At 47.7% G+C, this 26,429-nt stretch overlaps 6 protein-coding genes across 6 annotated transcripts; 1 reads left to right on the forward strand and 5 right to left on the reverse strand.

Moving 5' to 3' along the window:
- Positions 1-851: 851 nt before the first annotated feature.
- Positions 852-2,427, reverse strand: LOC127764721 (flavonol synthase 1). Its single transcript, XM_052289633.1, has 3 exons — positions 1,672-2,427; positions 1,271-1,598; positions 852-1,178 (listed from the first exon to the last, which is right to left on the reverse strand). The coding sequence occupies exons 1-3, from the start codon at positions 2,124-2,126 to the stop codon at positions 966-968; spliced, it is 996 nt and encodes a 331-aa protein (XP_052145593.1). The 5' UTR covers positions 2,127-2,427; the 3' UTR covers positions 852-965.
- A 472-nt stretch (positions 2,428-2,899) lies between these two features.
- Positions 2,900-6,005, reverse strand: LOC127764710 (G-type lectin S-receptor-like serine/threonine-protein kinase At5g35370). The gene has a single exon (XM_052289623.1). It carries the CDS (start codon positions 5,884-5,886, stop codon positions 3,166-3,168), a length of 2,721 nt encoding a protein of 906 aa, XP_052145583.1. The 5' UTR covers positions 5,887-6,005; the 3' UTR covers positions 2,900-3,165.
- A 3,445-nt stretch (positions 6,006-9,450) lies between these two features.
- On the reverse strand, positions 9,451-13,385 carry LOC127764723 (mitochondrial phosphate carrier protein 3, mitochondrial-like). The gene is made up of 6 exons (XM_052289636.1): positions 12,934-13,385; positions 11,764-12,125; positions 11,620-11,663; positions 10,549-10,763; positions 9,949-10,073; positions 9,451-9,852 (listed from the first exon to the last, which is right to left on the reverse strand). The coding sequence occupies exons 1-6, from the start codon at positions 13,225-13,227 to the stop codon at positions 9,786-9,788; spliced, it is 1,107 nt and encodes a 368-aa protein (XP_052145596.1). The 5' UTR covers positions 13,228-13,385; the 3' UTR covers positions 9,451-9,785.
- A 942-nt stretch (positions 13,386-14,327) lies between these two features.
- LOC127764720 (probable E3 ubiquitin-protein ligase RHC1A) lies at positions 14,328-16,296 on the forward strand. Its single transcript, XM_052289632.1, has 3 exons — positions 14,328-15,493; positions 15,784-15,872; positions 15,967-16,296. The coding sequence occupies exons 1-2, from the start codon at positions 14,545-14,547 to the stop codon at positions 15,819-15,821; spliced, it is 987 nt and encodes a 328-aa protein (XP_052145592.1). The 5' UTR covers positions 14,328-14,544; the 3' UTR covers positions 15,822-15,872; positions 15,967-16,296.
- A 12-nt stretch (positions 16,297-16,308) lies between these two features.
- Positions 16,309-20,200, reverse strand: LOC127764722 (uncharacterized). The gene is made up of 12 exons (XM_052289635.1): positions 20,057-20,200; positions 19,577-19,636; positions 19,437-19,490; positions 19,294-19,354; positions 19,130-19,206; positions 18,750-18,799; positions 18,261-18,343; positions 17,915-17,985; positions 17,441-17,591; positions 16,996-17,129; positions 16,833-16,925; positions 16,309-16,494 (listed from the first exon to the last, which is right to left on the reverse strand). Exons 1-12 carry the CDS (start codon positions 20,093-20,095, stop codon positions 16,399-16,401), a joined length of 969 nt encoding a protein of 322 aa, XP_052145595.1. The 5' UTR covers positions 20,096-20,200; the 3' UTR covers positions 16,309-16,398.
- Positions 20,201-20,866: 666 nt separating this feature from the next.
- On the reverse strand, positions 20,867-22,141 carry LOC127764727 (ethylene-responsive transcription factor ERF014-like). Its single transcript, XM_052289640.1, has one exon. It carries the CDS (start codon positions 21,981-21,983, stop codon positions 21,267-21,269), a length of 717 nt encoding a protein of 238 aa, XP_052145600.1. The 5' UTR covers positions 21,984-22,141; the 3' UTR covers positions 20,867-21,266.
- Between the last annotated feature and the right edge of the window lie 4,288 nt (positions 22,142-26,429).

Consider the following 26,429-nt stretch of genomic DNA (forward strand, 5'->3'; position numbering starts at 1 on the left):
TCAACTAAACCATTTCTCTCTCAAATTACTTATCCAATCTAAAATCTAATTACACTATTATATTTATTGCAACTGAATCTCTAGAACAGAATCTCAAGTGATTATATTTTAGATTAAAAATTTACGATTATACTCCTAATTAAAACATATCATACATGCGACATGGAATTGTAAATGCTGAAACATTCAAAGAACACTACATGCAATATATGCAAATGAACTAGTGTCGCTGAAACACTCTAAGAACATTACGTGCAACATTTGCAAACAAACTAGTGAAACATCTCAATAACTATTATGCAACATTAAGCACGGATCCATTGTAATCCAAAAACTTAAAATGCGCAACATTGTTGATTTACAATTGAAACATTAACTTCTTTCATGTGAAAGTGAAACCTCATATCTAAACAGTTGAAACATGTATGTTTTTATCATCAAAATATAGTCATGTCATATTTTGTTATAAAAATATAGTTACAGCGACTATATCATATTATAGATCGAATAAATAATTTGAAAGAAAAACATAAAAGTAGTTATATGCATAAGAGAGACTGGAGAGAGAGAGAGAAGGGAATCATGCAGGGAGAGAAGGCGGTGATCGACAAATCATTTGATGGTGGTTGTAGGCCGGTGGAATGAATTGTCCGATTTTATCACCATCAAGCGACCCATTCTCCGTCAACTTTCGGGTGTACTGTTCAAGAGATGGAAAAACATTACTCCATGCTCCCATCGCATCAAATGGCCTACATGCCGGTGTCGGCATGGAAGGCAATTCAGAAAGAGTTTGTTTAAAATCTGAATTTAGATGCTCCGAAGGTGATTACGAATCAGAAAGCAGCAGATTAGCAATCAGAGCAACTTAACTAGCATCACATTGAGCAGCGTCCACATCCAGCAATAGCACTCTTGGTACTTGGGTGTCATGGGGGCGATGTTTCCATGGCCCAATTACAAATTTACATGGGGAGCTTATTGATCTTGCAGTGCCGGTAATCTTTGAACTTCTTGGCCTTGTACTTGGCCGGGCTCCCGTCGGTGACGAGCTGCGGGTGCGGCCCGACGACGTGCTCCGGCGGCGGCTCGACGAACACCGGCCACGACATCCGCGTCCTGTCCTTGTCCACCGTCGTCCGATGCAGCACCGCCTTGTACCTCCCGTTGCTCAGAATCTGTATCGCATCACATGGCAGCTCCATGCATGTCAGGTGTTCGACGCAATGCGCGGGAGTCTAAGATGAGGAGGAAGAAGAGAGCTTCGTACCTCGATCTGGTCGCCGATGTGGATGATGAGGGCGTCGGGGACGTACTTGACGTCGTACCAGTGGCCATCCTTGAATACCTGGAGGCCCTGGACGTCGTTGGGGACGAGGACGGTGAACGTGCTCATGTCGGTGTGCGGCGCGACGCCGAGGGTTAGCTCCGGCTCCGGGCACGGCGGGTAGAAGTTGATCTTATGCAGGAACACCAGCTCGTCGCCGCCGAACGCCTCCCACATGGCGCCGCCATCCAGTCCCAGCGCCGTCGACAGGTGCTCGAACAGCTTCCACGCCAGCCGCTGCATGTGCTTGCAGTACTCCTCGTTCGCCTCCCTGCCGCGCCCGGTCGCCATTAGCTTCCGCTTCCGGCGCGCATGGCGAGCTATGTATGGATGGAGACGCGTACCTGTAGCCAGCCGGATGGCTGGGCCAGATGTCGTGGTTGACCATGGCCGGCGGCGCGACGTTGTGGAAGAAGAAGTCGGCCCACGCCTTCTTGCCCTCGAGGTCCTTCTGCAGCTTGCTGCCGTAGCCCTCCATCTTGCCGGAGGACGCGTCCATGGCGTACCGCGCCTTCTCCTCCTGCGGCAGCGCGAAGAACTCGCGCCCGACGCGCTGCAGCTCCGCCACCGCCGCGGCGGGCACGCCGTGGTTCACCACCTGGAAGAGCCCCCACTCCGCCGCCGCCTCCGCCACGCGCGCGGCGGACTCGGGCGCCGCCATGTCGATCACCGGGATCTCCGGCGCGTCGCCGCCGCGGAACGTGGTCGCCCCCGGCCGCTCGTGCTCGGAACGCACGAACTCCGGCGGCAGCGCCGCCAGCGACGACGCCAGCGCCTGCACGCTCTGCACCTCCGCCATTACAACCCAACGACGACCTCTGGTGGTGCTATCTTCCGAGAAGGAAGCAGCAACCGATGTGACAATGGCGTCTCAGCAAACACACGCGTCGGCAACGAGACAAGTGGAGCTGAGATTTAAAGGGGCGGCTGCACTTGCCGGTGATGAAATGATCTGATGCACGGCGACGGGGACGGCAACGAGAGGACGAGAGGGAGACTAGGCGGAAAACTTGCCTTTTTCCGTTTCGTCCTTCATTTCGCACGCATCACGCATGCAATTCAGTTGCTTGTTCAGGTCTCGTAAACAGTATCAACGAGTTCCAATCGACGCGAATGGCGTACTTTCATGGCACACGATAAACTAATAAAGGCATACACGTACATATCCCCTCCTTTCTTGCATATCAACTAAATAGGTCTCGTAAATAGTACCAACGAGTACCAATCGACGCAAATGGCGTATTTGCATGGCACACGATAAACTTACAAAGGCATACACATGCATATCCCCTCCTTTCGTGCATATCAACTAAATAATTATAAATTTTTTTAAAAAAATCATAAGATATATTAATATGTAATATATCACTCCACAAATGTTTATGGAGTGATACATTTCATATTAATCTGTGATGGCAATTTTTTTAAAAGTTTTTTATAACCATTTAAATAACATGTATGCAACGAGACAACATCTATTGGAGGGATGAAAATCCCGTCCCATATATGTTGAGTTTTATAATCCATTTGAAATGAGAGATGTGGGAAAGTCAAAACATTTACGAACTCCTTTAGAATTTTTTGATCACTGATTCACTTGGTCAACCATTTCCACCAACCAAGCAGTTCGATTTCATCGGCTTCAACCCAAAAAGAAAAAAAAAACTCACTTATCCTTCCATTTTTCTTGAGAAAAGCAGATGGGAAAACAGGTCAAAATTTGTATAGACCTCACGAATGCACAAATTAATCCCTCTGTTTACAAATCAACCAAAATGATCAATGCAACCGTATAATCTATCTCTAACAACACAATCTTCTCGCCGGTGTGCGCCGCCCTATCTTGGACCGGAGAGCTGCGACGACGACATGTACGACGGCCACCCGCTCATCGTCGTCACCGTCGTCGTCCCCGACCTTGTGTGGTCCCCATTGGAACCCGCCATGGCTTGCTTGATGCCGCCGCCGCTGCCGCCCGAGCCGTCGGCCGGTCCGGCGAACCCCCGGCCGTAGAGCCGGAGAAACCCGAGCGACTGCACGCGTGGCTCCCACAGTTCCATGGTGCCCTCGAGCATGCCGGCCACCATCGCCATGCTCGGCCGCAGCTGCGGGTCCTCGTGGAGGCAGCAGAGCCCCACCTTTACCACCCTCTCCACCTCGCCGGCGACCACCTTCCCCTCCAGCCGCGGGTCGGCCAGCGCGGCGTACTGCCCCGCCTCGTGCCCCTCCAGCGCCATGAGCGGGAAGTAATCGCTCCGGGCGCCGCGCGACGAGCTGCCCGTCGTCCCGTTCGAGGAGTTGGAGTCGTCTCCGGTGGCGGCGCCGGCGCCGTCGCTCACGTGCTCGCTGCGGTTCTTGCGGCCGCGCACGAGCTCGAGGAGCACCATCCCGAAGCTGTACACGTCGGTGCGGTCGGTGATCGCCGTGTTGGTGAGCCACTCCGGCGCGAGGTACCCGCGGGTGCCGCGCATCGTCGTGAAGAGCCCCGACTGCTCCGGCGTGAGGAGCTTCGCGAGCCCGAAGTCGGCGATCTTCACCTGGCCGCCGTCGGCGAGGAGGATGTTCTCCGGCTTGACGTCACAGTGGATGATCCTCTGGTCGCAGCCGAAGTGGAGGTACGCGAGCCCCCTCGCCGCGCCGATCGCCACCTCCATCCTCTCCTTCCACTCGAGCGGCTGGCCGGCGGCCGGCCGGAACAGCGTCCGGTCGAGCGAGCCGCGGTTCATGTACTCGTACACGAGCAGGCGGCGCTGGCCCTCGACGCAGAAGCCGCGGAGGCGGACGAGGTTGACGTGGCGGATGTTGCCGATGACGGCGATCTCCGTGCAGAACTCGCGCTTGCCCTGCATCCCGACGCCTTCGATCTTCTTCACGGCCACGGCGGAGCCGTCGGGGAGCTCGCCTTTGTACACGGCGCCGAACCCGCCGGCGCCGATCTTGATGCGGAAGCTGTTGGTCATGTCCTCGATCTCCTCGTGCGTGAACCGGGTCGGGAGTCCAGGGATCACAATGTCGTCGCCGTCGTCGTCGTTGCCGTAGACAAGGTGCGCCGAGTCGGACGCCGGCGAGCGGTGGCGCCGGAGCTGCACGTCCCTGGATCGCGAGGCCCGCCTCCCCGCGCGCCGCTCTTGCTTGCGCCACGACACGACGATGACGGCGCCGACGACGACGACGAGCACGAACGCGACGATCGTCGGCAGGAGGATGGCGATGAGCGTGCTGTTGTTGGAAGATGAACCGCTCGGCGACCCCGGTGACTGCGAGCTCTGGACCTTGATGAAACCGACCATGTCGCCTCGCCTCGTCGAGTTGGCGTTAACCAGGGAGCCGATCTGGTGCTGCACCAAGAAGCAAGACAAGGACGACTCGTCGTAGAAGTAACCGAGGCAGGAGCAGTTGCCGGAGCAGAGTGCTTGGCACGACGACCCGTTGGAGCCGACCATGTCTGGCCGTGAGAACCTATTGGCGTAGTACGCGACACCATCGCCGAGGCTGATGTACGAGGTCGGGGCGGCATCACCACCGGCGCCGCCGCAGGAGGCGACGGACATCGCCTTGGAGCCGTCGGCCGGTGTGCAGCCACCGTCATGCGACGACGCGAACAGCGGCGGGCACGTGCAGCTGGAGGCGTTCCCGTTGGGCGCGCAGAACCCGAGCGCGCCGCAGGAGAGCGGCAGGTCGCACCCGCTGTTCGGCGCGACGAACCCAGCGTCCGTCGGCGACGGCGACGTGGCGTTCGCCGAAGCGTAGCTTGTGATGACCAGCTTCCCGTCCACGCCCAGCTTGACGATACGCAGCTTGGCGTCCGGCAAGGGGAGCTGGATGAGGACGGTGTCGTCCGCGGCGAGAAGGTACAGGCCGGTGCCGTTCACCGCCATAGACGCCACGGCGCCGTCGCGATCTCTGGTGGATTTGACGTCGGTGGACAGGAGCCAGTACAGTGACCCGTTCCATGTCAGCGCCGCATCGGCCGCCGTCACGTCGAGCCGGTAGCCGCCCACCGTGTAGTCCGAGTCCGACACGGCCGACGCCAAGAAGCCCCCGACGGGGAGCCGCTGCGGCGACACGAGCACGTCGGTGGGCCGGTCGAACGACTGCCAGAGCGTGCGGTTCCTCCCATCGAGCAGCGCGAGGTTGCCGGATTCGTCGAGCCGGAGCGCCGCCACGGGGGACGCGAACGCCGGCGTCGACCATACGACGGTCCCGTTGGGATCCTCGGCGGAGATCCCCCTCGCCGTGAGCCGCAGCGGCGCGGCGCGGTCGGTGATGGGCGCGTCGCGGTTGGCGACCCAGACGCAGGTCTTGGACGGCACGTGCACCACGGCGAGGTAGTACCGGTCCTGCTGCCCCGCCGGGTTGTACACGACGGCCTGGAACGCGCCGCCGCCGCCGGACTGGAGGAACACGCCGTAGGTGTCAATGAACAGCAGGTACGACGCCACGAAGTCCGGCACGACCACCTCCGTGGCGATCTTCCCGGCGCGGACGGCGGCGCCGACAAGGACGGCGGCGAGGAGAGGGAGCAGCGGATGCCGCCGCATCGACGGTGGCGAGCACATGGGACGGCGGCGGGGGAGGGGTCATCTCATGGGGGAGGCGGGAGCGGCAGGCGGCGTGACGCGATGGCATTGCGATTGCGGGGTGGGTGGGTTTGTGCCGCGAGAGGGGGTTGACTCGGGTGGCGCCATTGGCCGCGCTGGGATCTGCGTGTGCAAGAGACGAAGAAAAAAAAATAATAATGCGGAGAGACGACGACTCGCGGGTGCAGCGTGCGGCTAGAGAGTTGGTGTCGCTGCCGCCTGTTTTTCAAAAAAAAAAAATTAAGTATACGGATACACATTTAAAATATTAAATATTGACTAATAATAAAACAAATTACAGATTTCGCCTGTTAACTACGAGACGAACCTATTAAACTTAATTAATCCATCATTAGTAAATATTTACTGTAACACCACATTATCAGATCATGGCGTAATTAAGCTCAAAAGATTCGTCTCGCAATTTACATGCAAACTGTGCAATTAGTTTTTTCGTCTATATCTAGGGCTGGTTTGGTTTGTGGCCTAAATTGGCCTTACCAATTTTTGTCAATGTCAAATTTTGGTAACTTTTGGCATGGCTAATTTTGGCAAAGGAAAAATTGTGTTTGAATTGAAGTCAAAATAGCCTAAATTAACTGTTGAAATGGCCAATTTTCTTAGGCATGCCAAAATTTGGCTCCAAAACAAATAGACAATAAACACTATTGAAATTGCCAAATATTGGTAAGGCCAATATAGGCCTCAAAACAAACCAACCCCTAATGCTACATGCATATGTCGATGTGACCGTATTTCTGGAAGTTCGAAGGGAAAGCCTTGATTCTTTGTGCGAGCCAACGGCGGCGTTTGAACGTGGCGATCCATCGAATCGGCTGCCGGCAACGCGGGGAGCGGTTCGATTCGAAGCAATCATATTATTTTTTTCATATGCATGTCTACTGGCCAGCCAGTGTGTTGGTTATCTTTGCTGATTAGTTAAGAGTTTGGTGGATATTTTAGACTTAGGAGGAGTAGTATTATTAGTACATGATCACATATTTTATGGTGATTATAAGGTGGAATCAATCCTGGGTCCTGACAAAATAGATCACAAGCAGTGAGGAGAGCTAGCGTCTTTTGAAAGGGAGGATAAACCAAAATATATGAAGGGTTGGTCATATGAACCTGACCCTTTTTGTGGGCAGGTTACAGTGGTATAGATCGAGAGAACTGCACGATCAACATCATCATCGTCATCAGTACGCCTGTACTTCGTGTAAGAGCAAGTTTAATAGTATAGCCCACTACTACCTCCAATTTATTTATAGCTAATTCATCCAATAGTTGCTTACTATACTATCAATATGGTCCCACCTGTCATACACACATTGCGTCTTAGAGTTCACGTTGCAGCTGGTTACAGATCTATAGCCCACTGCTATTCTCTCTCATATTTTATCTCATTAAAATATGTTTACAGCTGACTAATAGTCTGCTATTGTACCTGCTCTAGCTCTAGTTAACAAATGTATCTCTTGTTCAGGGAGGTACTTAACTACAAATTATATGGTTGTCCGTCGGAGGCTAGGCAAGGTAGGGGCACCATGCTGATCTCCATTTATTTCTCTGTTGTTTACTCGTCTCTGGCATGAGTGTGCGAGAGCTTGTTTAACGTGGTGTGATACGTGAAGACGTCACGCGTGATGTACGCGGCGTCGCGGCCGACCGGCCGGCCAGCCGGAGCACGACGGCAGCAGCTTCCTTCTCCGGCGCCGCTCGCTGTAGCGTAGTGCTTGCGTGGAGATCGGCACATGATCCGCAGCTCATCACATGCGTGCAGATTTGGTTGATTAGTTAGCAACCAACGTGCAGGCGTGCAAGTGGACGTGATAGGAAAACCGCACTTGGTTTTAAACCCGGCTGATTTACTTTCTTAATCATGAGCACAAATAAATCACATGGCATCGCTCAGATAAGCAGTTTTTTTTCTCCTGTAACTGAGGCTTCTCAAGGCATCATCTATGATCAGAAGCAGTATTAATACTCCCTCCTTTCTAAATTGATAATCATATAATGAAATTTAAAATTTCTTAAATTGATCATCATATAATCGCATGAACACGAATTTTATCAAAATACAATTAATACAGCATAGGAGAATATGTGCATGCTAAGAGCAAGTTTAATAGTATAGCCAACTACTAGCTCTAAATTATCTATAGCTAATCTAATAGCCCATTCATACAATAGTTAACTATAAAAATATACTACACCACTAATACCCGGTCCCACCTCTCATACACACATAACATCTTAGAGTACGTGTCGCAGCCGGCTACAAATCTGTAGCCTACTTTCTTTTCTCTGTTCTCTTTTCTTCTCGATATGTAGGAAAATGTGTGTATGGTGTCTTAATTGATGTGATTTAAATTATTATTGGTCTTGGTGCATAAACATTTATGATGATTATTTTGAGAAAGAGAGAGTAACACATATGATCTAAACAACGACCTCATCCAGAATGTCGATGTACAATCAACTGGCATGTTGCTGTTAACTAGACATTGAGCATGTACACTCAAACCGTCAATTTGATGTTAAGTAGTAGACATGTTTCGATGCAATTGTTTTTCGTCGAGTTTGAAGCAAGTTGCAATTGTTTTCCGAATCAACTTGATGCATGCATCAAGATTTTGTACATATCCTATTGCCAGTTTGATAGCTGCACGTTCCTTCTGCAGCAGGTTATGATTATGGATGCATAATACATGCTATACATCCCAGGTATGTATTGTACATTTGTACGGCAGCATCGCTGAGCACGGACAATTCTGGACGAAGATCGTCTGCTTATACATGATGTAGCCGTACAAAACCTGATTGTCAATACACCACTTGCATGACTTTCACCAGGGAAATACAAAAACCGCTTTAACGCCGCAACACTGCACATACGAAAGTCAACTAGCGCTGGATGTCAAGATCAATCAAAGGTTTAGGTCAAGCAGCAACCGCGAAACAAAGAAGAGAAACTGTGTGGCCTGCATTGGACAAGAGACTTCAGAGGGCTTTGCCGCCGAGATCAAGAGGATTTTAGTATGGCATGTTCCATTTTGCCCCCGATGCAAACAGTGGTCAGATTAGAAAGACAGTTGCAAAACGAAAATCCTGAAGGCTAAGAAAGGAAATAGAATGAAGTTCTGCCACCTGGTCAAAATAAGCACATCAAGCTACGGCAGCCGACTTGGCAGAAAAATGCCTTCAGAGTTTAGATTCAACTGGTGTTTAGATACCAACCTCGGGTGTATTCGGACTCTAGGTTCCCAACCTAAATCCCTCGTTTTCCGCAAACTGCTAAACGATGCGTTTTTTACAAAAAAAAAAATTTCTATATGAAAGTTACTTAAAAAAACCAAATTAATTCATTTTTTTTAAAAAAATAGCTAATACTTAATTAATCATGTGCTAATGGAATGCTCCGTTTTCCATGCGGAGGCACTATGTTCCCATCATCCACATGCGAACACAGCCCTCGTGTAGAAATGAAACACCACCGGAAGCAAGAGATTCCTGGTATTGACAGTTTCACACACATATATCTGACTTCCAACAAAAAAAATAGGGTAGCATTGATTCAAGGTATGTATGCTTTTAGGGAACACAAAGATGTGAGTATTCCTCAGTACAGGTGATGCCAAAACCTGAGCTCTAACAGCCTTGCTGTCCAAAAATTTATTATGTATCAAGCATCAAACTTTCCCGGGGGCAAAAAAGACCTACTTCACCTGATTAATGAGTTCCTCTCATCAAAAGGATGACACAAGAATCATCCACTAAAATTAAGATTTAGGTGCTAAACTCAAGTAATTGATACAATTCCAGCCACAACAAAGATGGATCTTCAGGAATACATCGCCATTATCTCTGCATAAGAATCAAGCACTGGCTTGCAATGCTTTCTCTGCTGCACCGGGCGCGGGCGTAACACCACCGGTTGTTGGACTGAAAATATATAAATGGGCCATAAGTCCTTAATTCCTCAAAAGCCTTTTAATGTTCTAACAATTAAATTAATTAGCAAGCAAAAGGAATACTTACAGTCCAACCATGACTTTAAAAGCATCATAAATACCCCATTGAGCACCAGTAAGAGTTCCAATCATAACAATACGAAGGGGCAGTCCTCTAGTGAAAAGGCCCCAAAGACCAAGCTTTTTAACAGCCTGTGATAATACAACAAACATGTACATTCAATTAACACGATAAGAACATGAATAGAATACATGAGACTTGATTCCATATATATGCAGGACTTTCGCCATATGTATGAGACTTGATTCCATATAGAACTTGGTATATGGTGGTCCTGTCGAGCTTAGTACATAAATATATCGGATATCCCATATTTATTAGGATACTGACAGCTCATTTAACCACACAAGTTCATCATCATTACTGGCAGACTATTTTTAATAATCCGCCTATAGAAATAAACCTCTCTTGTGCTATAACTTTTCTAGTGTTTACGAAGATTTGATGGGAGCAGTTATGTAACATTAACTACAACTTTGATGGACTCTGATGAAAGGAACATACAGAAATGCAACTTTCATATGCAGTCAACCAACATGAAAGTAACATCAAGATAAGAAATAAAACTTGCACATAATGGGTTTTATTAGTAGAAGACATGCTTACATCACCCACTGTAGCTCCCTTGGCGTTGTTCAAGAAAGAGACCAAGTTGTCAGCTGGATGAGAGACAATGGCACAGAAGACTCCAGCAATGTAACCACCAGCGAAACTGATACCCAATTGGAAAGACTTGCTGCACTCAGACTTCGGAACAGGAACAGCGTGCTTGTAGATCATTTCAACAATGGTCTCAAAGGAGGCAAACTTCATCATAGTATCTGGACACGATGGAAGTATTCAATGGATGCATAGAAGAAATAACATGACAGCATAGCTCTCATAAAAATAAACAAACAAAAACTCATTGGTGCCATGCCACACTGTGTTCAAATCCCCGTACGCATAAATTTATCACATAATAGTTACATAGCTGTTACATTGACAGCTACTGTTAATCCATACACAGTTGATGGTTCATACTTCAGAGTGTTCAATAAATATTCATATATATATAAATGTTAACAAAAGCTAACTGGGGATAGCCAATCTGCGGAACTACACATATAGCAGAAACTACAAAACACTTTAGTAGTAGTAAACTTCCGCCTAAACTGATAACTACATTATCCAAAACAGAACAGTTAATTTAAGGAAATTTGAAACGGAGTTCTCTACCAACAGAAAATAGTAACAGATGTGAAGGGTTTATTTTTGTGTTGTTTCAGGAAATAGCCAGTGTTTAGGGGTGGACACAGGACAACCCATGGGTAATCTGACCAACCCTAGTTCAACTAAATGAATTAAATTTCAACCATGAATAAGTAAACAGAACTTAAGTGAATAAACCATATAAACTATGAAAAAAAATATTGACAATAAAAAAAAGAAAAGTGAATAATATCAGCATGAGCCATGGAGGCAATAGAAGTTCACTTGTACAGAAAATTCAGTTGACAAGTTAGCAAGTTATGAAGCAGTGTTGGATATTGCAACTATCAAAGAAAAACAAGATAGTGCAGAATTATCACACAAGCAAGTCCTGGAACATCAGGTTTTAGTGCCAGTCTCGTGTAGCAGTTACATAAATGAAAACATTAAAAATAATATCAATGTAGCAAAGTGACTAATACTTACAAGGGATTTGGCGACCCCACAGAGGAACAATTCCCTTGTAAAGCCTGTCATTATCAAGGAATGAGATTTGTCAAGGCGCATAAAACTAGAGAAAGAGTTGCCACATATCAGATTCTAAGATAAAAACATGTTATTTATACTTACCCAAGAGCGCCTTCAGATCTGACGAACTTGGGGAGCCCATCACTCAGTCCACGAGCGAATCCAGGTTGGGTTTGCACACGAACCTTCACAGCTTCAAATGGGCAGAGAGCCACATCTGCAATCACCTCAGCAGAAGCTGATCCAGCGAGGTAAATTAGGGTCTTGTACTTCTGAGCATACTCAGGCCCTGCAATATCTGAGTAGTACTTCTTAAAGAACTCATAAAACCCAAACTTGCACGCGCCCTGAGCACTGTAACCAAGCAAGGTAGGCACCCATCCCCTGAAGAAGCCTCTAGGTCCTTGCTCCTTTAAGAGGACGCCAAACCCAGATGTTATGCTCTTGTATTTTGCTGGATCAATCTGAAAAAAATCAACCAAAACTTGTCAGTCCAAAATCCATAATAGAAACATTTCAATTACAACTTAAAACAAACATTGACTGGACATCGCACATTCACCGATCATTTTACCTGCCTACCCAACCATCTCAAAGAATCAAACTACATTCCAATAAACAAAGTAGAGACCGGCAAAAGGGAGATGCACCAATCGTCTTATCAAAGTGAGAAACATAAAGTATTATCAAAGTGAGAAATATAAAGTATCTTCACCAAAAGATACACAAGCATTTTGCTCCACGACACTAACACTAACAAAAAGCTTGGAACTTAACAGTAGATAAATATAATTGCTGGTAGCGGAATAATTTGCAACCAAGTAAAGAAGAAGGATTAGTAGTGTAACTTAAATAAGAGGGCAGGTGAATCAACTCTCCAGTTTCTACATACGCCAGTTCAACTGCAGAAACACTAGTACTGAACATGTTTAACATCGATAGCTACTCTAGTATCTACTCCTCATCAATCCCTACGCCAACTAAATAATGAGAAGCAAGCACATTGGAACCGACGAAGAACATTGACGGGATAAATAAAAACTACAGATTTTAACGACAGTCAAAGCTGTATGCACAGCAAAGCGCGCGCGGCTGGATTTACGCAAACGGATGGCGACATGCCTAGATTCCTAGATGGATATCACAAGTTCGCAACCACACGTTCCTCTAACCATCGAACAAAACTAAATATCACCAGATCTACGAAGGAGCAGGGCTCCCAGAAGCGCCAAAGCCAGCAGGGTCACAGATCCAGGCGTTCCCCCAACTCACCTGCATGTTGCACTTGACGAGGTCGAGCGGCGTGACGGCCATGTGGGTGAGCCCGCAGCTGGCGATCCCACCGGCAGTGCAGGCGGCGTAGAACGCCGGCGAGTACATCTCGATCTTCTCCCTGGGAGCCTGGATCGAGATGGGCGCGCCGCCCCCGACGGCACCCGGAGCCGGGGAAACTGGGGACACCGGGGAGGGGAAGCGGGTGGCGCCGGTGGCGAAGGACCTCGCGGCGGAGGAGGTGTAGAGGAAGCTCGGGAGGAGCGACTCGCGGGAGCGGTCGGAGAGCGCCATCGCAGACGCCGCCGACGACGAGAGATCCGGGATGGGGTTTGGTCTCCCTCTCTCTCTCTCTCGCGCTGGCTCTGTGCTGGTGGTGGTGCTTTCCGAGAGCTCTCGCGTTCGCGTGGAATTGACGAGGCGGCGGAGGGGGAATATGAAGGGGGGCGGCGAGGCGAGATGGGCTTCCAAGTTGTTAGGGCATCGATCTTTTGGGAGGTGGAGATGAACCGGAGGGTCGCTGCGTGTGGGGCCTGTTAATATGTGGGCCCGATGTGTCAGCGTCTGTTGGGGTTGTTGTTGGTGCCTGGAATCTGGGCTGTGGAGGGACTACTTTATGGCTAGAGAATGGTAGCGGTGCAAAAATTTTCTCGTGTATTGTACACTCTTTTGAATACGATCAAGCACTACCTCTTTTTTTTTTTCTTAGTCATCTCCTTTTTGTTATGAGAAATAATTATTGGCCAAGAGCTACCCAGCAGTTCCTTTTTTTGGGGGTCAAGAGCTACTATTTTCGATATGAAAATACCGACCAATTAATACGTCGACTTTATATTTGGCTGAAAGGTTTATGAGACTCTACGAGTACTGTAAAGTCATGGACTCATGGTAGGAGTATATTTCTCCGAGCAGATGCCTCGCGTCGTCGTCGGCGGCGGCGACCAGTTCATAGCGTAACGTTCACAACGACTGGCGGAGACAGTGGCAAGAATATGCAGGTGAATATTCGTGACCTGCACGGGCAGCATTATTCCGCCCGCCCATCCGCTCCACCCGACGGGACGGGACCAGTCACCAGCCTGACCTCTTTGGGCCCGACAGCATTCCAGGTCCACGGTGATTCGAATCCTGCCTGATTCTCTCCAGAATAGGCCCACATTCACATGCCGATCCTATGGGCCTTGCTGCCCGCATGGCCCAACCGACACAGTTACTTCCCGCGAGCGCCAATGTCCTCCTCTTCCTCCTGGCCGGCAAGCAAGCCGCGCGCTTTTGCACCACGCACAAGTCACCCGCGCCCAACACTGCACGCGCCCTTCTCTACTACGTACGCCGTCGCCTCACCACGCCACACGCCGCCGCGACCGCGGAATCGCTTTCGTCCACCTCGCAAAGCCATCCCTTCCCACCCGTGCACTCGCTTAATTTCCCCGCGCGCGCGCCGACCCAATCAACCGTCGAGCTCTCCCTCTCCATGGCGCAATAGCGCGCGTGCCCTTAAAACCGGCGCCGTGCCCATGCAAGATGCATACCCCACGCAAGATTTTCCCGTACAGAATTCGAGCGATCCAAGTGGTTATAGCTTAGCTGTGTGATCGATCGATCCACGCCATGTCGTCGACGATGACGGCGCAGGGCGGCGTGCGGCACCACCGGACGTGCCGCATGTACTGGTGCTACCAGTGCGGCCGCGCCATCCGCATCATCTCCTACCCGTCCACCGACGTCTTCTGCCCGCGCTGCTTCGGCAGGTTCCTCCACGAGATCGACCCGCCGCCGCGCCCCGCGCCGCCCCCGCCACACTTCTTCCCGCAGCCTTACCACCCGCACTACGACGGCCACCCGCGCCGCTGGCTCATATACGGTGGCGAGGCGCCCCCCGTGGCGGCGCCGGGCCGCGCGTTCCGCCAGCCTGCGCCCGCGGTGCCAGGACGCGCGTTCCGCCAGCCCGGGCCCGCACCCGCGCCCTCTCCAGCGCCGGCGCCGCCTCGCCGACGCATGCCGTCCCCACCGCCGGTGGCGCGGCGGCCGTCGACTCCACCGGCCATCGACCCTGGGAACTATTTCAATGGGCCCAACCTGAACAACCTCATCGAGGAGCTAACCCAGAACGACCGGCCGGGGCCGGCGCCCGCGCCGTCGTCGGCCATCGACTCGCTCCCGACGGTGCAGATCACCGGAGCGCACCTGTCCGACGGCTCGCAGTGCCCCGTCTGCAAGGAGGACTTCGAGCTCGGGGAGGCCGCGCGGCAGATGCCGTGCAAGCACGTGTACCACTCCGACTGCATCGTGCCGTGGCTCCGCCTCCACAACTCCTGCCCCGTCTGCCGGTACCAGCTGCCGTCCTCCGCCGCCGCCGGGTCCAACGCCAACAGCCGAGCTCGCCGCGGCAGCGCCAACAACGGCGGCGGCGGCGGCGGCGGCGATGGCCGGGACAGGGAGCAGACGATCGTGAGGTGGGGGCCCTTCTCGTGGATGTGGCCGCCGCGGGGGCTCGAAGACCCCGACGACGGGTGGGAGTACGGGCGGCGAGGAAGGCCAGAGGCGGGCGACGCCGGCGGTAATGACATGACGGCACTCCAGTCTTTTGTTCTCGTCGCTACTTGCGTTTTCTTCTTCTCCTTCCTTACTTGAAGTCTTGAACCTCCGACCAAACACTCAAAAGGCAACAGCCACTCTTGATCTCATCTGCCACTCTTCCCATGAGATCATACATGATTATGTACAATGAATCTACTATGGAAGAACAAAAGGGGGAAAAGGGCTTCCGGGAATTGGCTTCACTTGCTGATTTGATTGATTTTATGCTATTGTTTTGAAGTTTTTGCTGTTCTTCAATTCTCATTTCAGCATTCTACGCTTGGTGGCGCTCTCTGTTTCTTTTCTAAATTTGAAGATCATCGCCAAATAGCAATCAAAGAGAAATACCTGTTTGATCAGTTAAGTAACCTGATAGCTACCATTCTTCTCTTTTTGTTACTACCTGATTAGTAAAGTTGCTCTGATTAACTAATGTTTTGTTGGCAATGGCAGGTAGAATGTGTAACGACCATGGAAATTTCCGAAAGTTGGTGACAATGATGGATGGCTGAAGAACATCTGCTGTAAAAGTTGACCATGTAAATGATAGACATGGCAGTGCAGAATGTTCCTATTTGAGCAGACAATGAAATTATGTAATGCTCAATGCAACGTTTTAAAGTTTATCAAACACGGAGAATAAATTTAACCGGTGTTTTCCAACGCTTGTCCGTTCAACGGTGTTTTTCATTTAGAGAGCTTATAAGAGATCTAATTTTACCTCAACTGACAAGGTTGATCTCTCAACCTTCTTGAAAAATTGAGCAAACATGAAGTAGACAACAGGTCAAAGGAAAGCATAATTTATAATTTGATCGATTTTACACTAAATGTCATACAAAATTCACTGAATCGACTTATGTCCATTGTATTAAAAGAAACAATTTACTTCCGAGAAGCCTGTCCTTTTAAACCTGAATTGAGCATAGTCTCGAAGCCAGCCTCAAATCCAGCGGTGTATGCTGCATTCTTCAGACTCGTCTGCAGTGAAACACAGCCGCGTCCATTACATGCTTCACAACTTAACGAGGTAGAAATTTATTGAAGTTCAAACTGAAGTACATCACCACACCAAACTCCAAACGTGGGCAGTTTGATGCCTGATTTTACCACAACGAAAGTTTCTTATGAAGGCCTTCACAAAGAAATTGTGACTTGCAACATTTACTTAGGCCCATGGCCTTTTTTTTTTGTTTGGTTAATTTTTACCACAGATGCTTGTTCGACACATATTAGTGGAAGCTAGGGTATTTACCACGGTTGCCTATCATGAACACAAATGAGCAATCAGTGCTAACATATAGCAGAAGAGAACTAACCGTTACACTCTCCAAATCAATAGTGGCTTGTTCTTTAAAGCCATCAAATATAGAAGAAAGTTCTTCCTGCTTAACATTCAGTTTCTTTGATACCTGCAAAAGAAATTTATCAACAAAAAGAGTGGACATTATTCATGAGGGTCATCATGCACAATCTTATTACCTCAGAAAGGAACAACGGGGACATGATGTCAAATACATCATTTACAAATTTCTCAACATTAGCTCCGTTTGTAGGTATCTTGCTCTGCGTCTTTTCTGCACCCTTGTTCTGAACTTTAGGCTTAGCCTTCACTTCTGATACAAGAACAAAGTATGCCATGTCTGGTTATTGTAACTTGAAAGTGTAATAAAAAAAAACACAAGAAAAATGTAAAAGAAATGGAGGTTAATGAGTAAAAGACAACATGAACAAGTTCACATGTTTCATCCTCACACTGTCATCTATTCCTGCTTGTTTAATTAACAATAGTTGTTATAATACAGTAGTACCTCCTTATAGTAGCACTACTACTACGCTCATGTACTGCCCAAATGTAAGGACTATAGATTGCATATACAGAAGAAATAACAAGGGACAATATATATATCAGTAGATAACAGCTTACCAGGAAGACATGTTTTCTCTTTGGGCACATCATTTTGACGAGGAACATTTGTAGGTGTGACCTTCTCAATTGGTTCTGCAGAATTTGGGACACCTGATGGTACAAGATCTGCTAGATCAGGAGGATTATCCTTGCCTACAACTGGTGAAGCCTGCACAAAACCAATAATTTCACAATCCCTTCCCAGCACATACTCCCTCCATCCCAAAAATATAAGGCACCCTTATTTCTAGGAAAAATCAATATTGGTAACTTTTAACTAATAATTAAGCTAATAATATCTATGTTTAGTGTTACGCATTCATAACATTTAGACTTGTGTATGAAAGTACTTTCATATGATACTAATTTTGTAGTTGTTAATAACATTATGGAAGAAATTAATGATCAAAGTATGATATTGAGGGCCTTATAATTTGGGACGGAAGGACCGAATGAAATCATATGCACATATTCCGGTGATCCAAAGATTACCTCTAAGTCTACATAAGCTGGTTGCCTCCCAATGGACATGAGAAACTTGTCCAGATTGCTTGAGCTGAGAGCTGAAATGGAGTAAATCAGGAAAAGAAAGCCATTTTACTAATCTATTCTTCTTTTGAAAAAGGTAAAGAAAGTTGAACGGAGGTCTCCCTCCTTATAAAAATAATATAACAGTAGCCAGACCAAGGCCTTGTGCAACCTACATGAAACTGTGCCATGATAACTAACTAACGGAATGGTGTGCATTCTAGTATCACAGTAATGACTAACTAATGACATTACACATGGTGTGATGAAACAGTGTTGGTTACGGAAGTGATGATAGTATCAACCATACCGATTGTCACATCATTTGTCAGTGGATGGAAGTAGCAGCTCTGTTTTGACTTGAAACCTTGGTCCAGTAGTAGTGAGACAGCACTGCTTGCAAATACACAGTTATATGAATCAGTTAAAAAGGCAATAGCATAACCATGAAAAAAACTGATATATAAGTATAATATAATAGGACACATTAAAAGCTAAGCATTATAAAACAAGAGGCATGTGGTTCCATCAGTCACAACCATAGCATTTGCATTTCTAATTTCTATCCTAAAAGTGGAAACCATCAAGTGGAATGAAAACAACGACGCTCGGATATAAAATGAGCACATCACACTAGTAAATAGCTCTTCACCGTTTAGGGTAAAGTGAACAGAGCTCACAAAGTTCTTTTTTTTCAAGTTTAAAGGCTTCAAGCTATTAGAAATACAAATTCCACAACAATGGACCGAATTCCCATTCCAATCATATTTAATTAACATGTGAAAGCAAGCACCCATACCTTGCAGACTCATTAAGTAGTGCAAATGGAGTAACACAGCCTAAGGGTACCTGGACATAATCAAGGACAAAATACATTAACATGTGAAGAAAATTATATAGGGTGAAACTATAACAATAAGCTATCCAGCTAAAATGCTGGTAGAGCCAGGAAGCACCAAAATTCAAGTACTCATTAAAGATGAAACAGAAAAAGGACAAGACAATACATGAAGGGATATTTGTTTTTTCACAACCAACAATATTCATCACAGGCAGAATTTTTTTTTTAACTTTTGTGAAATTTTCACGTAATATATGAAACTGAAAGATGCACTATATTTCGCTCTTCGTTGCTTTCAAACAGTATGCAGTTTTAGATAAACATGAATAATGGCTGACCTGAAGCACTTCAAGCAAATTTTCCTCAGGAGCCATCCGCAGACCACCTTTTCCCAAACCAAGACGCTGTGATAAAACTAATGGGTTTAAGGAAAACAGAAAATTAGTTGGCATACATTCAAATAAGTAACAAAGAGGATATAGTTTTCAAGAAATGCACATACTTTTCATGTCAACTTTGGTGCCAGCAAGGGCAGAAACAACGTACAGCCTATGCTTTTTGTCCTGAAACTCAGAATTCAAAAATATCAATACATGAAAATAGGTTCCAAGCAATTAACTGTCCATCACTTGGTAAGACACATACCTTCAGTAGCAAATTTTTACTCAAAGCACCTCCTAAATGCCCAACATGTTTGGCCTAACATTGCGGAAGTTCAATTAGCACTTACAGTAAATCCATCAAAAGTATTGTAGAACGAAGTGTGAACTTCACGGTTTGCAAACCTGTTCCTCCACCGTCAACACAACCGGGTGATCGTAGCACGAGAATTCAATGTTGAGCTCCTGCACAAGACAATACCACTAAATTGAGTCGCGGTCCACTGTGATGCCAGAAGGCAAGCAATTCTAGTTTGCTACACATAGGATGTGACAATTCTCGATAATCGCACAATATAACTGGGCAATTCCGGCCTCCGGGGTTAAAAAAAAAAAAAAAAAAAAAACTATCCGTAGCACAACCCAACTAAATTCGGCAGCAAAAACGCCCTATCGCGCTTCCATTTATAACTATGCTAACCAAAACCAAATCAAGCTAGAACGGAACGGGAAGCATCTCGCCGACGCTACAATCCGTAGCACCGGCGCATCCACGACCACCAATCCAGCCGATCCCCACTACCAGGAAACGACGCAAAGCGAACAGTCGAGGAGTTGGGAGGTAGAGAGCAGTGGCGCCCAGTGGGCGGCGGCGGCGGCACCAACCTGGAGTCGCGCGAGGAGCTGCTCCTTGGTGTACCCCATGGCCCTCGCGGCGGCGGCGGCGGCGGCGGAAGGAAGGAAGGAGACGAGTAGGGCAAAGGCGAGGCTGTCTCGGCCTCTCGGGTTCGGATGCGAAGCTGCTATGGACGAGGTGGATCGGGCATTCGGGCGGCTGGACGACGCGCCTTTAACGGGTCGGGCTCGTTTCCTCAGATCCGAACTCGCATTACCCCGCGAAATGCGGATTCGGGCTCGAGCGTGACGAGACCGATACGTGACTCCTCTCGTTTTTACCCTCTTTTTTTTTTGAGATTTGGCCGGTCGCTTTCTTCTCCGACGGACACTGCGATTAATCTAAGCGGCGCGCCATGATCCGCTACGAAATCCAGCTGTTTTACATGATAGGGAAAGGAAATTCTCTGTTGCTTTTGACCACAGCTCACAACGCCCATACCCTTTTCTTGCAAACATATACAGATGCATACTGCAGTTGATACGTGACAGTATAAAAATAAATATTGACCGCATCAGCTCGATTAGTAAATAAAACGTTTTGGATTTGACAATTAGAGAAGCGGGACAAGTGTAGCATTTTCAGCAGAGGACGGCGATGGATCAAAGCTGGGTACTGAAATACGACAGACGCATACGACTGACAAGGGCCCCACAGACACACACGCACAGAAGTTAATTTAATTTCAGTCGTAAGGATCCCGGAAATTCTGCGTCGACTAGATACCAATCATGCCATAACTGCACTAGTAAAAAGGACCATTATGCTTTGGACATAAGTAGAGAGGAGTATAATTAACATCATAGTAATTGATTATACTTCATTACTTGCAATTGCAGGAACACCACTTTTACACATGGCATGACATGGAATTGAGGGGAGTTTTGCTCCATGGAAAGCTGCCTTAAAACATGTAGCTTCATCAGAGCTCCCACGCAATTCAGAATTAGCCTAAAATAATCAAGAAGCAGTAGCACTAGTACATTGATTAAGTATATACTACATATATATATGTAGATAATAGTTATGAATTGAATGATTATATGATTATTATTGTACCGTGGCCAATTCTTGGTCACGTACCGATATATCAGTCAGTAATTGAATTTGCGCTTAATGGTGATCACTGGAGAGTGTGGAGGCTTCGATCGATCGATCACCTCCATGGATTTGGTCTCCATCGATCTCCGGTTCGATCGATCAGTTGAGGGAGGAGAAGCTCCAGAGGCTGATCTCACCTTCGTCCTCCCACTCGGCGGCGAGGGACTCCGGCGCCGGCGAGAAGAACGTGCTGCATGGGTCCATCATGGAGTAGTCCATGCACTTGGGCGACTGGAAGAAGGCGTCGATGTCGGCGAGCGCGGCGTAGTCCACGTCGTCCTCGCGCGCCACCATGTCGTGGTCGGCGCCGTAGTAGTTGGCGGTCTCCGGCGAGCTGACGGCCGAGCACGACGACATGTCGCCGTAGCTGCACGGCGGCGTGGTGGGCGCGGCCGCGGGGTTGTAGCCGCCGGTGGCGGTGGCGAAGGAGGCGGCGCCGCTGTGGTGCTGGAGGGGGCTGGTGGCATTGGCGGCGGCGGCGGCGGCGACGCGCTGGATGGACTTGGGGGACATCGCGGCGGCGGGGATGTGGAAGGGGAGGTGCACCGGGAAGTTGAGGTCGGCGGCGGAGCCCTTGAGGCAGAGCAGCGCGGCGTCGTAGGCGCGCGCCGCCGCCTCGGCGGTGGAGTAGGACCCGAGCCATATCCGCGTCTTCTGGTTGGGCGCCCTGATCTCCGACACCCACGACCCCCAGCTCCGCATCCTCACCCCCTTGTACTGCCTCCCTCTCCCTCCTCCTCCTCCGCCCTGCCTCGCCGCAGCCGCCGCCGCATTGCCGCCGCTCCCCGGCGCCGCCTCCTGCCCACTCTTCACCATTGCTCCTCCTCCTCCTCCGACGCCGCCGCCGCTCACCTCTGATACTCCGACGTGTGATCGTTCGATGGAGATGGAGATGGCGATGGTTCGGACCAAACTGCAAAGAAGACGGCTGCAACAACTGAGAGTAGTAGGTAGGTGTAGGTGTAATGCGTGTGTGTGGCTACCGGCTGGTGTGATGTGCTGCATCTCATGGCTTATTTATAGGGCACAGCAGCTGAGCAGCATCAGACTGTGTATAATTAACTCCATGACTTATCTTATTTATTTGCTTATTCTTGTCTAGACTGAACTGGTTGTGAGTATTGTAACCATTTTTGATAGCGTCATGCTGATAATGTCATTTGTTTTTGGGCAATTTGTACACAGTACCGTGCAGCTACATTAGCAATAATGGAGAGGAAATACTAAGAAAACCGATCGGATTAATTAGGAGACAAAGGGAATAAGAAGGAAGGATTCTACTGATTCGATCGATTGGCCAGTAGTAGTACAACTGCTTCATACGTGCACGTACGCAGCATGTCAGCCACAGAACAGCTAGCTAATTAACCAGCAAGCATATGCATGATCCGAACAGCAACACGTTTTTTCCTTAAAGTTTACTCCTTGAGTGTGGATGAGTTATAAGCACAGTGTGCATGCATGCGTATATGATTAGTAGTATGAGGAGCATTGGCGTGAAATGGTGGTTCGATCGATCGCTCCTGTGGATTCTACCATCATTTTGAGCTGTACAGGTGTCCAACAAAACCGGTCCGGTCGTCGTGCTTGTACATGGCTGGGTTTGGGCCAGTACATCGACCTGGAACTGACGACCGATGTCTATCCAGAGTCGTGACAGGGTGTGTTGACAGTAGTAGCGTCCTAATTATTGTGGAGTAATTGATTAATTTGTATTAACTCCGTTTCCGTTTCAGGTTATAAGACTTTCTAACATTACCAATATATATTCATATATATGTTAATGAATCTAGGCACACATATATATATCTAGATTTATTAGTATATATATATATATATATAAATATAGGCAATGCTAAACAGCCTTATATAATATAAAACGAAGGAAGTATAATAACTCGACCCGTGTACTTCTGCAGAATCTGCACGGTCTGATTAATTAGACACGTTTCGAATCACAACCTGTTCGTACCTAGTACAACAAGCAAATGGTTTGGGAGAAACCATTATTACATGTTTCATGTACGTAGTACTGGTGGTGTTCCGACACATCGTCGACGGCTGTGTACATGGCCTGCAGCCAGCCAGCCAGCAGGCCAGCGAAAAAGGCCGTGAAAAAAAGTCTACAAGACACACGTGCCTGCGGCGACGACGACCTCGGGTTGTTAGTTAAATTTAACCCTCGTGCTAATTACACTGAACCGTGATCATCAAACAGCCGCCGTGTTGACTACCCACAGTAGCATATACGCACAGCTGTGTGCAGTGCCGCAGTGCACCGCCCGCTCCATCCTAGCTCGACATGTCAGCACAGCCACATGCTTAATTAGCGAGACAGTAAGTAAGCATGATTAGTAGTTGCAAATTAAGCCGAGAAAACGCAGGCACACACGTACGCGCGATCATGGACCACTGTCGCGTGTGGCGTGGCGTGGCGCGTCTGCAAGACAGACAGCTTGCATGCACAGTAGTGGGAAACCATGCACACCGGCTCGTCGTCGTTGCCGGAACAGTAGTACCTAGTACGGGGCGGCGAAACGTAGGAGTACGTGCATATATGCGTGTGTGCTGGTGTGTATTGAACTCTTGTGCAGATCTGTTGATTCCCCCGCGGCCGTACGCACGCACGCACGCACGGAGAAGGGCCAGGGGCCACCCGCGGCTTCGTAGGCAGCTTCGCGCGCGGGGCGGGGCGGCGGTTGCAGCGACCCAGAGAGATGTGTGTGCCGTGGGGAACTGGGGACGCGGCGCCACGGCCACTTGTTTAAAACCGTTCGGTTACCGAATACAGTTCCTGAACGGCGTTTCCACTGTGATTACCGCTCGATATATTACCGGTAAAAACCGGTGAAACCCGGAATAAGCTTTTCTTTAAAAAAACTAAGAAATAGCCCGAATTCTTATAAAACAATTTCTGTGTTTGTACCAACTATTACCATCGCATTTTAAGCACTTGCCAGTCCTTAAATAACGTACTCTCTCTATCCCAAAGTCCAAGTAATTTTAACCGGATATGACACATTAGTACTGTGAATCTAAATAGGTGTTAGGATGTGTCATATTCCGTCAAAATCTCTTATATTTTTAGATAAGAGGAGTAGTATAATGTTGCTTCTGAGATAGTGAGGGACATTTGTTCTCTTGCTCGATCCCTCTCTAACTTCCGCAAAAAGTAATGTAGAAAAAAAAACTCCCATTTATGACCCATTTTCCTCTCGGGCTCGGCGATTCACGCGGGTGAAGGGAAGGAGAGGCCAGATTAGGCTCATCTCCACTATTAGTAGTGAGCGTAGGCTGGTCGGATATCTCCCATAATCAGGTTGTTCTCATTTTGTGATCAAGTTTGCTAGCATCCGGTCTCCTCATCTCGAGGATAGTGGAAGAAACGTTGAGGCTATGCTGTGGTGTGCCCAAAAACACCACAGCATTAACCATGGTGGTTAATGAAATTTGGTACGGTTCTTTAGTGGATTTGGTTAAAGAAATTAACTAATTGGTAGATGGATGTTTATCTAGATCAAACCGAGTTCAAGAAGGAATTGTGAAGATCACAACAAGGCAATTTTTGTATTTTTAGTACATATATCTTGAATAGACAGGTTATTTATTTTCCTTTTCTTGTTATTAAGAAATCTTGTATTGTGTTTGATCAAGACTTGTATCAACCTGAGGGTATAAATATTTACACCCTAGGGCTTTACGAGACATCTCCACACATCAATACAATTACTTTCGGCGCATTGCCACCTTTTATTCCGGTGAGTTCTTAGTTTCGAGTTGGGCTACATCGTTTCGATCTTCAACGAGGAAGTAATTTCCATCATCTTCGTCTATATCAGTGTGCCTAGAACTTTCTCTGATAGGTACGATATTCTAACCAAGTTGATGCAAAAGGATGTCTATCTAATATATTGGTTCTATTTTTGACTGTATCGTTGTTTAGAGTCGTATCGGCTTAGTACTTCCTCGATTAGGTCCGATATTCCGACTAAGCTGGTATTTCTCTAATCACATTGTTGTTTTTGATTGATTCGATATCCATCATGTTTGTGTAGATCTATTGGCTAAATAGGTTTTTCTTATCATCTGCGATCTTATACTGTCTCGGTTAGGTCTGATCTATTAGATTATTGTTGTTAATAAGTTTGATTCTTGTAAGGCGATAGGTTTTTATGCAATGGCCATTAGAGTTCTAGCTGATGTGTTATCATAATTTTGGGCTTCAACTATCATACGTATCAGCTAGCTAGCCGATATACATGCGAATCTACTAGCATAAGATCTCCAGCCGATGTACGCTAGCATTAACCATCGGACCTGCATCTACCACATTATATCAGTATTGGTCGATTGGTTCATTGGTTCAATTCTTTATATCATCCTTGTTAGTTGTAGGATCAAACTAACTAATATGTCTTGAACCCTAAAATTAGGATTTGCACTGGAGTTAAGCAGATCTCCAAGACCTTCGTGTGTCACGACATATTTTGTGTCAACAGAAGGCAAAACTCAAAGGAAACTTGAAGTAGGCAATTGAAGTGGATGCGTAGCTTGCAGTTGCTGGATCTTGTTGCCTAGAGGCAGCCCGGGTGGTGAAGTTCCATGTGGTTGCTGGTTCCGGCAAACAATCAGTAGATTCAAGGGGTAGGGAGGGGTATGCTTGAAACCATCATATCCAGTTGAAAGGAAGCAGACAAAGTGACACCGGTCTTTAAACCATATGGGGCAATACCAGGTGGTGAAGTGCTCCGACATCAAGTTGTGGACAATGTAAGACGACTTCAATATTGCTATCTCTGTGAAGGCCATCGCCGACTTCTTGTAGAAAAGAGAGTGGTCATGCCGACTCCTTTGATGTTATTTTTGCCTTCTGTTGCAGTTTGTTGATTTCCAGTTGAAACATATTTCACGGTTACCATCCAAAACCTTGAACGAACCATGTATATTGGATTAAGATGGGGAGGAGGATCGGAGGCGGGTTCTCAGTACTTTAATTATAGTTGTAACCGTGTGCAATTCAGGTTGGGTGTCAATCGCCTATGAAAACACTGGACGACAAGTTTGTTGGTAGTGCTTCTCAATTTTGACAGCGAAAACCATGGCAACATTTGAGTGAGTCCGGTGAGAGAAAAAACTATAAGTCAACTATAAACCTCAATTTGTGCGGTTTATGAAGGCAACTGAAAGGATCACCATTTTTTCAAACAATATGCATGCTAGTAGAGGCATGTGGATGAAATCATTGCGACAATGCCGTTGCTC

This window comes from Oryza glaberrima, chromosome 2, assembly GCF_000147395.1.
Source record: "Oryza glaberrima chromosome 2, OglaRS2, whole genome shotgun sequence".
Classification (NCBI taxonomy): domain Eukaryota; kingdom Viridiplantae; phylum Streptophyta; class Magnoliopsida; order Poales; family Poaceae; genus Oryza; species Oryza glaberrima.